The 14,080-nt window shown below is 43.8% G+C and overlaps 1 protein-coding gene across 1 annotated transcript in view; it reads left to right on the forward strand.

Annotated features, from left to right (window-relative positions):
• ATP6V0A2 (ATPase H+ transporting V0 subunit a2) overlaps nucleotides 1–14,080 on the forward strand; it is a 420,906-nt gene that overhangs the window by 327,841 nt on the left and 78,985 nt on the right. Inside the window, exons 14-15 of the mRNA XM_078667621.1 lie at nucleotides 3,003–3,121; nucleotides 8,110–8,320. Coding sequence (XP_078523747.1) covers nucleotides 3,003–3,121; nucleotides 8,110–8,320 — 330 coding nt within the window. The remainder of the gene's footprint in view (nucleotides 1–3,002; nucleotides 3,122–8,109; nucleotides 8,321–14,080) is intronic.

The raw sequence follows: 14,080 nt of genomic DNA on the forward strand, positions 1-14,080 counted from the left end.
TCTAGAGGAGAGCCAGATTTCACAGAGGAGCAGAGCACAGTCATGACATTCAATTCATTGGCATTGAATTTCAGGAGTTTAGTACTATTTTCTGAGGTGGTAAAACAAGAGCTCAAACATGGAGAGTTTCTGGTGTCAATGGGAAACGATGCATAGATATTGTCTACCTTCTACGAGAAGAAGTAGGCTAAATCATAACATCTCTCCACAGAAGGTGAGATAGATGAGGAGACTGCATGGTGAGGTGAGGGATTTTCCTATAGAAAGAGTTCTCTGGAGGTATTGAGAGCTGACTGAATTTTGGTTCTGTAGAAATCGTGTCTAGATTATTTAATATGGCGGTGTTCGTTCTTTTAGGCAGCTAGATAGTCCGTTTTGCGCAGTGGATCATATACTTTGCACCAGAGGTGTTCAAGTCGTTTGCATTCCTGCTTCATTACAAGTTATTCATAATTAAACCGACAGGCTTGGCAGTCTTTGCCTGTGGGAGACCTGGTTTAAGGGGGGAGTAATCTGATCTATGACTCGGCGAATCCATTCGCCGGTTTCTTTGTTAGCCTTGTCCATATTTTGATCTAGACTGGGTCGGCTGCATTCAAGTTCTTGAGAAAACCTCAAAGGGGTCCATTAGGCCCACGTGTACGACCAAAGTAGCTCGCTGGTATCCCTGTGAGTTTTAAGGAGATGAGAATATCGAGATGGTCATACCACCTCAGGGGGAGTTGGGCCTTGATGGCAGGTTTGGTGTATGCAGGATCAATGATATGGCTTGACCTTGATATTGAGGTTGTCCAGTTTGGAGCATACAGGGTCAAGGGTATGTCCTGAACTGTGAATGGAATTGCGGACTAAGCTGTAGACTCTCCAGGTTCCCTAATAAGGATGTTACTGCTGGACAGCTGGCATGGTTGAAATGGAGGTCAAAGTCACCTACGACTAACAAATTGAAGTCTTGAAGTACTAAACGAGATAAGTTATCCGTTAGGGAGGTGACAAAATTAGGCAGGGTGCCCGGAAGGTAATAATTCAAGGGCCCTGATGAGGCAAAATCCTTTGTAAGTGCCAGGGAGAAGAGGGATCTTCAAATCCATTGTTTGAAAGCTCTGAAGAGGAGCAATGAAACCCTTGCCTAAATATCATTGCGGTTCCTCTGCCCCTTTGCGCAGGCCTGTCCTGTCTAATTCTGGCATATCCTTGAGGAATGGCTTTCACAATATCGTGGGCAGAGTCCTTATTTAGTGACGTTTGTTAGAAACACTGTATCAGGAGAATGCTCCTCAATGAAATGAACAACAAATATGTGTATCCACCAGCTAGATCATTACCGCAGGTAAGTAACTTTTTCATCTGAATGATAGACTGCCATGGTTCAGTGCCATTTAGGGAAATGGAAACCTGTTTTTTTCATTAGGAGATGTGGTCTAGAGCTTAAAATGCAAATTTTGCAGTTTACAGACCTGGGGAGTAATCCTGGTTTTGCCTTTTAACTAAATAAGGCATGTTATTCTTTGCAAATTGTCCTGTGCCTTAAATTGAAATGTCTGCAGTGAAAATGGTAAAATCCAAAGGTGCAGTGTATTTCCAGTTCTAGAACTATTTGATGTTCCAAGCTCCCTTTAATCCATATCATGATTTTTGTAATTCCGTTGTAACTGGACCCATCACATCATACCACTTTCTGTACAGTCCTTCACTTTTGAGATGCTCCTACTGAAGTCAAAATGTCCTCAGTGAAGCACTTTACTGCTCTTTGGAACGGGGGCTATGCTATATCACATATCTTAAAAAGGTTCATGTCCACCCTGCCCTAGAGAATACAGCTTTGTTGGCTTTCATGACCTGTGTCCTTTCTGAGGTTAGAGGCTGTGTGCATGAATTTTTCAAGCATGGATCTCAAAAGCATAAGTCTGTTCCCAGAATGAACCGCCTGGATATCATACATAAGAGCGGACAGAAGTTGCCCTCCTATTATCAGTCGCAATGCCACCCAGTAACCCATGCTAAGCCTATGTATTAATAGTACATCTTTCTGGTTGTCCTTTTCAGAGGTTGTGGGAGATAGGCAGAAACCAAGCAAACAAAAGGTACAGGGGCACTTGGGGTTAGCTGTGCATGCTCTTGACATGCATCCTTAGGTTAATTTCTATTTTATTTGGCAACTAAATAAAGTTCTTAACCATAAGTATTGCATTGGTCATCAACGAAATAGCACATCTCCAAATAACGTTAACTCAGTTTAAACAAAGGAAAGCCAAGTGGCCAGAGAGGAATGAAAAATGATACATGGATCAAACAGTGACATAATTGAGAAAAAGAGGTCCTCCCTCCACAACCTCAACAATGGGTGAGAAATAAATTACCCTGCTCTGAGAATAAGGTTGGCTTCCATCAGTTGGTTGGGCTTCCTCAAGTCAGATTATTGTGGCCTCCATCCCCAGAGTTCAGAACGCAACCAACAAAAAACATTAGTATGATGAGATTTGAAACTTGTTATCCAATGCAACATGCAGCTTTGCTAGCTACCACAGTGATACTTCTAGATTCAGACCAGTGAATTATTTCTAAATACAGCTCCTAATGGTTACACTAGGTTGTTAGGCTCGTATCAAAGAAAAAAAGATCTGACACCCTCTGAACATCATGTTGCTCTGTCTAGATGACTCATGAGTAACCAGCTCCTGCAAAGAACACCATGATAGTTGCAGCAGCAAGAGCTCTCCAGGAACAATGGTATTCAAATTATATTAATTTGGGATGCCCTAGCCATTCACTCAACCTCCATTCGCACCACGATCAACATTCCATTAGCCCTAACCTTTTTTTGTGAAAGTTTTTTTTAACCTTGTTTCCTTCGTTGTTTGTCATATTTCACACCCTATTGCTCATGCCCCTATTTAAATAAATATTATTTTATGTTTATGCGTTTGCTTTTAAAATTCATTTTAATTGGAACTTGTGTAACATTCATGCTTTAAGTGATTGATTTTTTTTCTTGTCACTAGATTTGGAACTTGGCAACCAACCGGTTAACCTTTTTAAACTCTTTCAAAATGAAAATGTCCATCATCATTGGAGTGGTGCATATGACATTTGGAATTGTTCTTGGAGCCTTTAACTACCGGTAAGTAAGAAGGTAATAAAGAAATCCCATTCTGAATGTCATAGACTAACGATTCAACACAGATGTGTTTCTTTAGTTTACAATGGCCGTTCTTCTTGTCAAAGTGATCTTCAATGTGAAGTTCTGTTATTTAACTCAATGTATTGTGCCAAAAGAAGTAGCCCACTGCAGAAATCCATACCCATGCTAAGAACCCAGCACAGCTCACCAGGGAAGGATCAGCCTCGCTTCATCTGGCTAGATCCTCAACCTCCTCATCTTGTCCTATTTCTGGAAACAATGAGGTGATCAGGTTATCTTCCTTTCAATTTTTAATTAATAAATACGAGCCTTGTATCATTGCAGTAAAGGAACCTGATTTTGAGCTCTTATAAGAGAGATTTTTCTCTGTTGAAGACAAGGACCTGCTGAAGACCGTAGGTTCTTTAAGTTCTAGTCCAGCTGATCCTAGTCTATTCAATAATCTTCCACATCTCAGTGACCGCCTTGAAAGACACTTCTCTAGAAAGACATCGTAGGATTGATGATTCAAGGTTACCAATGCTGAACCTGGCCCCTTACAAATATTCACTTAACTTATGAACAAGACTATTTATCTACCAAATAATCAACTGTTTTTCCCTCCTTGCATACCTTTTGTTAGATCAGTCTCCTGGATGGGTCCAGGTATCAAACAAGACCCACGGGATTGTATGGTACCAATCTTTACAAAGAAACTGTTGATATCCTCCTTATAAAGGTCTTTTGAACCCTGTTGACTTCTGGGTGCTCTAGAGCTGTTCTTCTAGGTTATTTCTTTTTATAAACCTCATGTTATCAATACATATTACCTATTAATCCAAACGGTTAGCCACAGTTAATACTGACAGCTATCCTCAATTCCATATTCACAATCGTTTTATCCTTCTGGAATCACTGAATGACAATGCTTGACTCCCCCAACCAACGACTGTAAATGATCCTGTTCCTGTATTCTCTTCACCTCGAGCCCCACCTGCCACTGTGTTACTGGACAAAGGGCCCGATTTAATTGTTGGCAGACAGAGTAATCTCCATTGGCTTGGTGGAGGACTTAACATCCACCAGGCCAATACCACGCCTCCCACCAAATTTAGAAATGACCGCCAAGCTGGTAGTGTTTTTTAAAGCATTGGCAGAAACTACTGTCATGGTGGTACCTGTCAGTGCTGTTTATAGTTTGGTGCAGGGCTCCGTCCACATAATGGAGCCCTGAACCATACTTACTTTGATTTCTAAAGCTTTAACAGGAACTTCGGTAACCCCAGTTCCTGTCAGTGATGTTCATAGTTTGATGCAGGGCTCCGCCCACATGACAGAGCCTTGAACCAAGATGTGTTCTTTTCTTTTGTCAAAAATAAAATCCTGAAATAGCGTTTTGAAAATTAAAAAATAAAATTCTCTCCTCGCCATGGGAGTCCTCTTCCATGGCGAGGGGTGACATTAGCACTTTTCATTGCCCCTTACTGCCAAGGTTTTCCACTCATCTTAATTTTGTGGGCAGAATTAGAGATCTGCCTCATGCGGCCCTTCCTCCACAGGGCCATCATTGGAGTCTAATCTCGGCAGAGATGGATTATTCTCTGCTGTGGTTAAACCTATAGTCAGTCCACAACTAAATTGTGCGGGCGGATCATTATCTTGGCAGTAAGCATAATCTGTCACCATTGCGACAAAGTATCTTTACCACCAAGCTATAAATCAGGCCCAAAGTCTCAACATCATTCTCCAAGAGGGATTTAAACATTCTTTCCAGGAGCATGGCTGCCATTTATTCTTAAATAGACCATAATTCCCGACTGGATTTTACCTGGGTTTGTGGCACCATCTTACTACTGGAGGCTTGGAATATAGAAGCACATCACTTGGATGGATCGGCTTCATGTGTTGTTCCAGCTATTCCTTCACTTAGTGGGAAGCCTAAAGGGGTCCTACAGATCTGGGTGGGTACGTCTTTGATTTGTCAGGCACCACAGTTATCCCTCAATATTCATATTTACCAAATGAAATGAGGTGGGGGACATGTTTGATTTTTTTGTTTTTACAGTGCTAGTTCCCTATCGAACAACTATCACTCACACATTTATTCTACGCCGAGGATTCAGTGAAGACCTAAAAGGAGAGCCTCGGTGCTTTAGCGGAGTGCCTAAACTAAAATTGAATACATTATTTACAGCTGCAGTTTTATTTTAATACCACGGTTTTTTAAAGGAAAGATTTAAAACAGCCCACTATTCATTCTGATGGATCAGCTAGTAAAAGTTAACTCAAGGACAACAAGACCTGCTTAATTCTCCATTTATTTATCTTTTTTTTAGAGATTAAATCTCCTAGCATGATCTCTAGGTTTTCTTAAAGGAAATAATTCAGTTATGCATTAATAATCCTGAAAGAAAGGTTAAATTCAAAACCTATATTTTAATCATGACAGTGTAGGAAAATAAGAAAACATATGTTACCCAAATGTAGAGATGCAGGCATCAGCACAAAAACAAAATAGTTCCCAAAGAGACACCTCTCTATCTCTCTCGATGTTCCCTTCTCATAGGACTTCGCACCCATTCAAAAGTTAAAGTTCAGAAAAATTTCAAAGTCCCAGCGCCATATGAAAAATTGCGCAGACCGACAGCATCTCGGGGTGCAAAGATCAGGTCGAAAAGTAAGCTCCTTTCAAAGTCTCAAATGTCCTCTTATACCCTTTTTCACTAACTTATCTATCTAAATTTGTAACTCTTATGTCCTAAAATGTCTATGATTGGTCAATTTAGAGTTGGTTGCGCATCACCTCATCGTTTTACTGTTCGATTTATGCAAAGTCATCCTTATGACTAGGAAAAATAGTGGTGCTATTGTTCAGACTTTTGCTTCCTTCAAAGTGTCCTTTAAATTGTTATTCTGTGTCCCATTCCCACGAGTTAACTTGCTGACTTCAACAAACTTGGCATGTGCCCCATGAGGCAGGCCACGCTGTTCTTGACCCATTCTGCTCAGGCACAGGCAGCTCGCATATCCGATTTGGCGCATGCGTACTTCGGCTGCCACCTCGGAATTTCAGTTAGCATCCATTCTGTTTGCTCACACAGGCCTCAATTTAGGAACTATTGCAGAAACAAACACAAATGTAGATTTACGAAATAAAGCCTTTCTGTTTACCTCCCCCTTCTAACAATATCCCAGTTTGTATTTACCTAGCTTTAAGCAACACTTATGCGTGTTTTTACTTACCAATCTTCATAATGTATGCCACAAATAAACAGACAAAAAGCACATTCATGCAATACTCAATTAGATTACGACAAATGCGTACACTTTATGACACAATATACGACAAATTAGTAAATTATGCTTGGCAATTACATGCAAATTAGTAACCCACGTGTATTTGTGTGTGTGCATTCTATTCTATGTTGGTTAATTTCAAAACCACACGTTTAGTACATATTGTTACGGAAAGTTCATTTTACAAGGGGTATGCAACATTTTTTGTTTCCTCCTTGCTCCATCAGTGGCAATCGGCTTCATCAAGGACTTTATTTACTAGATTTGATGATTGACAGGAATCTGGTTAATATTCAGTAGGTATATTTTTTAGATAACTGTTGCCTCTCCAACCCTTATAGGTAGGGGGATGTTCTAGTATTATCGATTACATTTTTGTTTTTAATGTCCTCGTTATTCACATCTTATCTTTTTCCATGGCCGTAATCCTCTGTTAGTTTCCTTTTCCCTCCCTCAGTTAATAAGTAGATTTGTCTGTGATTCAGCAGAACCTGGTAGTAAAGGATGGTGGAGTCTGATGAAAACGTTTTTAAAGCATATTCATTTACCTGATATTTATACATGCTTAGATAGTGTTGCTCTGCTGTATTGATTTTGGCTCTTTTAAGAATACCTATGTTACTATTGATAATTTATTGAAGGTCAGTCGTGATTCTATTGTTCTAAAACCGCATAGATGGTTTTAACTTCTAATGGTGTCAAACTAACTGTAATCTTAGGCAGTCAATGAAAAAACGACCTAGCGCTAGGTCTGATATAGTGCATTGCTGGTTCCTGTTAAAGGGCAGTACTCCCCCCATCCTCAAATCCCTCTCTCATTTTGGAAACCCTCACTAACCAGAATATATTTTGTATGTGGGATCCCACCAACCAGTAGGTCTTCCTCCATCCCCCTTAGTTCTCTACAAACATTCTCAATCCAAAAGTCCCACGTTCTGGAATGGTAAACTCACTGTGCAATGAATTGAGTTTGTACAGTCGCCCAGGCATTGTCATGGTGCAGTGTACTCTTTCAGTGGACATGATTTGCCAGTTCGTTGTGTCGTAATTGCATTTGTCAAATCAATTCATTTTTCTAGTGACCGTGCTTCTTTCCGAATTGATATGCTCACTCAACTTAGATATTAGAAAAGCTTTCTCTTGCACTTGAAATTAAGCTCGTCATTATACTTAAGGCGCATAAAGTGCCTGATTATACTTTATAACACTCTCAGGACATACGCCTTGTGGTGTTCCTGTTTTTTCTCGTTCTTGCCAGCTGAGTGCAGGATATAATACAGTTTAATTTTATAGTGTATATTCAGTCATCAGTTGCTACTTGTCAATTAATGTGTTTCCTTTCTATGGGTTAATTACTGTTTCTATAGGCCTAAAACCCACATAGCCTTTACTGATATATTGCAAGTGTCTAACAGAATGTCCTTCAGTTATGATGCTGGATCAAAATACCAATGTTTGATAAGTTTATTATCATCTGAAACACACCTAAACGCAAAGCAAGTTTTCAACTTGTTTCAGTCTAATTAGAATTACTTGTTAACTGCACTGTAGAAGTACTGTCGTATTTAGAAATACTTACCTTGCTCTCAAGAAGCTGCTACGTTTAACAATTTTTATTTCCATAGAATGTTGTTGGGAGGCAATTACACAAGTGTAATTATTTGTTGTATTTTTATCCTTTCTGCTTTCAGACACTTCAAGAAGACATACAGCATTGTGTTGGTGTTTATTCCCGAACTAGTCTTCATGCTTAGTATCTTTGGCTACTTGGTGTTCATGATTATCTTTAAGTGGCTGGCCTACTCTGCAGAAAACTCAAAAGTTGCACCAAGTATTCTAATCACCTTTATAAACATGTTCTTATTTACTGGCGAGAAAGCAGGTGAACTTTACACTGGACAGGTTGGTGGTACTCTAGTTATCTTATGAAATTAAAAATCAATTAGACCAACAAGCAGTCAAACTCATTTTTACTCTTTTATTAATGATATATTTGCAATCCCTCTTCTTTGTTTTTATATAAGCACATTTTTAAAATTGAAGCAATTATGTAATTGTAATCTTGTAAACTTTGCTATTTTTATCCAAGTTTCACTTACTGAAAAGTCTTTGGAAATGTATAGCTTCATGTACTGGTCCACTCATCGTGGCTGTAAGTCAGTGTCATGGACTTGATGTGATTAAGAGTTGTACCGCGTTGTTAGGTTTGTATTGTAAATAAGGCATACTAAATAAAAGCTCTGCACTGCACCCGGCAAGCATGAAATATAGAAAAATAATTTCCAAGAGCATAATTTGCAATGATATATACTCTTTTGAAGCTTTGGCATTACCAAGAGGCTTGGCTTATAACCGAAAGTGCCTCTTTAGTCACTAGTGAGCTTAGGCACTCAATAACTTGTCATACATGTACTCTTACTTACATTTACACATCTATTCATCCACCCATTGATACATTTGTGCATTCACTCACTCACCTATCTACTGTAAAACACGCAAAAGCTCAACAAGCAAGATATATTAGAAGAATAAAAGTAAAAACATTCTGCCTAAAGGTATTATTCTGTTCCAGGACAGCGGACATATGCTTATAAAAAAGTATCAATTTTGGAACTATAAAAAAAGATCTACTATGTACAGTAACATTTAGAAGCAGTTGCTGCATGGAATGCTGCACAAGCCAGATTAAGTAAGTAGAAAGTGAGCACCTAGTTCCACTATCAATGGGGACACGTGATCAGGTGAAATACTGTGTCTCACAGGTCATTGGCTCAAGTGGGATGACCCTTTGGCAGATGCTCCATGTCATGGGTCTAAGCAGAATGTGAACTGAATCTCAAAGCAGACCCATGGCTCAAAAAGGCTTACTTAAAACTCTTCACTGTATGTATGTATGCACTTTTTATGATTTTGTTTTTTATTGCAAGAAACAAATCTTGAAGACCTAAAGCTGTCAGACAAGACCTAAAACGTACTGTTAAACAGACAAGCTGAATACTATGTATAGAATTACAAATTTGAACAAGATTGTGGCTAGCTAAGCAGTATAGAACCCCTCCTAAGAATCGAGCAAGGATTATCATTTTGCCATTCTCCTACCCCAAGGGGGTAACTAACACCAAAGGCCTTGCATACTGCCTTAGTAAATTGGATTCAAGCGGTCAAAATATCTGTCTCAGGGCTTTAACATAGTGAAATAAGAATCCACCTTTAAAGGCATGTTGGCTTTAACATATGTTTTTCACAATAAATAATTCAGGCCCTACTTAACTCCCTTTGTGGTAACTTTTCTTAGTCGACTGATCAGACCTAACGCCTGTAACATACATTTCACAATGAACCAGCCATGCATGTAACCCTTATCATCGTCTTGTTACGATGACCAGCTCAGGCTTCATGTTTTGAGCATAGGTTTTTCCACCTGGCAGCCATTGGTAATCATAGGCGTCTCATAGAGGTTACCACAGAGCACAGTAATGTGCCCAGTTCTTATCTTTGTAAAACAAAAAATACTTTAATACACAGTCAAATGTAATACTACATGGAAATATCTGGTATTAAAATTCTCTGAGTCAGGGTTATGCTGACTCGGTGAGGATGCCCTCCTCTATTCCTTCCCACCTTTCGTTAATCCAAAGGTACCCCAGTCTGAGCACAGGTGCAGCACCTCCTGCTTTGGGTCTCATAGGCATTAACAGCACTCAGTCTCTCAATGTTTGCCTTACTTGTGTTCAAGGCTCGCAGTACAACTAGTGTTGGCCTACTGTTTCTCAATATTGACTTTCCCGCTTATAGGGAAAGACATTCTGTGTGCATGGCTGTGCAGCAGTGCCTGGGGCAGCAGTTTTCCTCAGGCCGCAGCCTTCTTAAGGTCACTCAGTTGTTGGTGGATGGCCACAAAGGCTGTGTCACAGTCTCTTCTTGTGCTGGTGTGAGTAGGTCAAGTCAGGTGCTTGCAGTCTGTCTCGAGGTTCAAGTCCGAGGTCTGCAGCTGAGTTGTGCCAAGGCACTGTAACAGTGGTGGTTGAATTCCAATCCGATTCACGTACAGTTAACTCCTTGTAAGCTGCATAGTCACTCAGTCACAGTGCTTAGTTTGCTAAATAGTTAGTGCCAGGGCCATTACCAGGAGGCCGCTGCAGCTTGCACCACCCATTTCCCCTGTCATCGCTGCCAAAACAACTACTAACCATCTCTCTCGCCTGCAAGTGCGACAGTTCGGATTATAGGTGCCCAAAGCTAAAGGAATGGCTAGGGAGGCAGTTATTAGTAATTTTGAATGTATGTTGTATTCATAAACAACTGTTATGCTCATCTCTAAATTAGCTGAGCAGCGCCACCATGTGGCATACTGTCATAAGTGTGGTGTTGACAATTAAGTACCGGTGCCGAGCACCGGAAACCACTGACTCAAATTAAGCACTGCTCAGTCACCACTCTGACAAGTGTCAATATCTCCTTGCTTGCAGCATAGTCTGCACAGGCACATGGTTGACAAGATCCTCAGGGGTAGCCCACCAATCTGAAAGAGACACGTTAGTGATAGATTCCTTACCTTAGAATATCCTCAGGCGTCAGACTGGATCCGGAAATTTTTGCGTAGCAGTACCCTTGCATGTCGGTAGGCGTCGTCTGCGGCTCCGCGTCCGTCGTGGGCGCGGTGATGACGTCGTCGGAGTACTTAGACGCCGCCTCCGCGTGCTAACGTCAGTTCTTCTTTTTTCCGCGCCAGCAGCGCAGATCTGGAAAAAGTGGTACCTTAGTCATTTTTTGACTAAAACTTTTTACGATAATTTTTGATCTTTCCTTCGAGTCTTCGACTCCGAACGGTGCCGGTAGGGATGCCAGGTTTTAAGCCTTGTGAGGATTGCGACCGACTAATGTCGGTCATGGACCCTCACCGCACCGTCACGTTGGACAGGTGGGTGCTGCAAATCGTCCGAAGGGGCTACTCCCTCCCTTTCGAGGCGACTCCTCCAGCCATGCCACCTCAGAACCACCGTGTATCGGGGGATCATTTGCGACTTCTGCAGGAGGAAGTTACGGCCCTCTTGGCCAAGGGGGCCATCGAGCGCGATCCTGGGCCAGAAGTAGGGTGTGGTTGCTACTCCCACTACTTTCTGGTATCCAAGAAGGGCAAAGGGGGCCTACGCCCTATCTTGGACCTCCGGAACGTCAACGGCTTCCTCCGGAAGTAGAAGTTCAAAATGCTGACACTGGCACAGGTCTTAGCTGCCCTGGACCCCGGAGACTGGATGGTAGCGTTGGACTTGCAGGACGCTTATTTCCACATCCCCGTCCTGCCGGCCCACCGGCGCTACCTGCGGTTCACGGTTGACCTCGAGCACTTTGTTTACCGTGCTCCCCTTCGGCCTTACCAGCGCACCACGGGTGTTCACAAAGGTGATGGCGGTGGTCGCAGCTCATCTGCGCAAGTTAGGGGTTTCAGTCTTCCCCTACCTCGACGACTGGTTGTTGAAGGCGGGCTCGCCCCAAACAGTCGTCAGCCACCTCCAGACAACGGCAGACCTCCTGCACCAGCTGGGGTTCTCCATCAATGTGCCAAAGTCACACCTGTGCCCCTCTCAGAAGCTCCACTTTATCGGAGTGGTTCTCGACTCGGCGCAGTTTCGGGTTTATCCACCCGAACAGCGGGTTCGGGATGTTCAGGCTCTGATTCCACTCTTTCAGCCTTTATCCCGGATCTCGGTCAGGTTGTTGCTGCGGCTTCTGGGGCTGATGGCCTCCTGCATCCTTCTGGTGCATCACGCCCGGTGGCGGATGCGGGCTCTGCAGTGGGACCTGAAGTTTCAGTGGGCCCAGCATCAGGGCAACCTCTCCAACCATGTCCTGATCTCGGAGGGCACTGCGAGACAGCTGCAGTGGTGGCTCACGGACCGCGATTGGGTCAGCGGCAGATCCTTCTCCCTTCCCCAACCAGAGCACGTAGTTGTGACAGACGCGTCCCTCCAAGGCTGGGGAGGCCACATGGGAGAGGCGGAGGTCAGAGGCATCTGGTCTTCGGCGGAGTCCCGGCTCCATATCAATCTTTTGGAGCTGCGGGCGATTCCTCTAGCACTGAAGGCATTCCTCCCCTCTGTCCGGGGGGAGTGTAGTGCAGGTGTTCACGAACAACACCACCGCCATGTGGTACTGCAACGAACAGGGCGGGGTGGGGTCGTGGACCCTTTGCCAGGAGGCTCTGCGCCTCTGGCAGTGGCTGGAACATCAGGGCGTGACCCTGGTGGTTCAACACCTGGCAGGTTCGCTGAACGCCAGGGCGGACAAGCTCAGTTGTCGGTGCACGATGGATCACGAATGGCGTCTGAACTCGGATGTGGCGCAAGGCCTCTTTCAGCAGTGGGGAGAACCTTGGTTAGATCTATTCGCCACAGAAGAGAACGCGCAATGTCATCAGTTCTGCGCGTTGGAATTTCCAAGGCGGCACTCGCTCGGAGACGCTTTTCGTCGCGAGTGGAGTTGCGGTCTGTTGTACGCCTTTCCGCCTATACCACTTCTGCCCAGAGTGCTGAAGAAGATCAAGCGCGACGGGCCCAAGTCATCCTTGTGGCTCCGGACTGGGCACGAAGGTACTGGTATCCAGAGCTACTCAGTAGGTCAGTCGATCCCCCCGGTTCGTCTGCCTCTTCAGGAGGACCTTCTGTCGCAGCAGCAGGGGACGGTCCTCCACCCGAACCTGTCCAGTCTCCACCTCCATGCTTGGAGATTGAGCAGCGACAGTTGAGGCCATTTGACTTGCCTCCTGAAGTCTGTAATGTCATTCTGGCAGCCAGGCGTCCCTCCACAAAATCAGTATACGCCTGCAGGTGGAATAAATTTGTGGCATGGTGCACAGCACAGGCTGTGGATCCACTTTCTGCCCCTCTTTCTGAGGTTCTTCTCTTCCTTCTTTCTCTTGCCCAGCATGGCTCTGCTCTGGGCACTATCAAGGGCTACCTTTCTGCCTTTTCAGCCTTTCTAAGGCTGCCTGATCAACCTTCTTTGTTCAAGTCCCCTATTGTAAATCGCTTTCTGAAGGGCATCACACACACGTTCCCTCCTGTTCCGTTTGTGATGCCTCAGTGGGACTTGAACCTTGTTCTTACATTCCTGATGTGCGCTCCTTTTGAGCCACTTCACAACTGTCCTCCCCGCCTTCTTACTCTGAAGACTACTTTCCTGGTTGCCATCACCTCTGCCAGGAGAGTGAGTGAGCTCCAAGCTCTTTCATATAAACCCCCTTTCCTTTCTGTCCATCCGGACAAGGTTGTGTTGTGGACTAGGCCATCTTTCCTGCCCAAGGTTGTCACGGCCTTCCACATCGGGCAGTCTATCACCTTGCCTACCTTCTTTCCGCCACCGCATCCCTCTAAAGAGTAAGAGCGGCTCCACCGTCTGGACCCAAAACGTGCGCTCTTACTATCTGGATTGCACACGCCAGTTCCGGGTGGATGACCAACTCTTTGTTGGTTACGTGGGCGCTAAGAAGGGAAAGGCAGTGCACAAGCGGACCATCTCCCGGTGGATCATCTTGTGAATCCAGGTGTGGTACTCCTTGGCTAAAAAGGAGCCTCCTGTTGGATTGCGGGCTCATTCCACTCGGGCCACGGCGACTACAACTGCCCTGGGCCGGGGAGTGCCCTTGCAGGACATTTGCCAGGC

The sequence above is a fragment of the Lissotriton helveticus genome, chromosome 11 (genome assembly GCF_964261635.1).
Source record: "Lissotriton helveticus chromosome 11, aLisHel1.1, whole genome shotgun sequence".
In the NCBI taxonomy this organism is placed as follows: domain Eukaryota; kingdom Metazoa; phylum Chordata; class Amphibia; order Caudata; family Salamandridae; genus Lissotriton; species Lissotriton helveticus.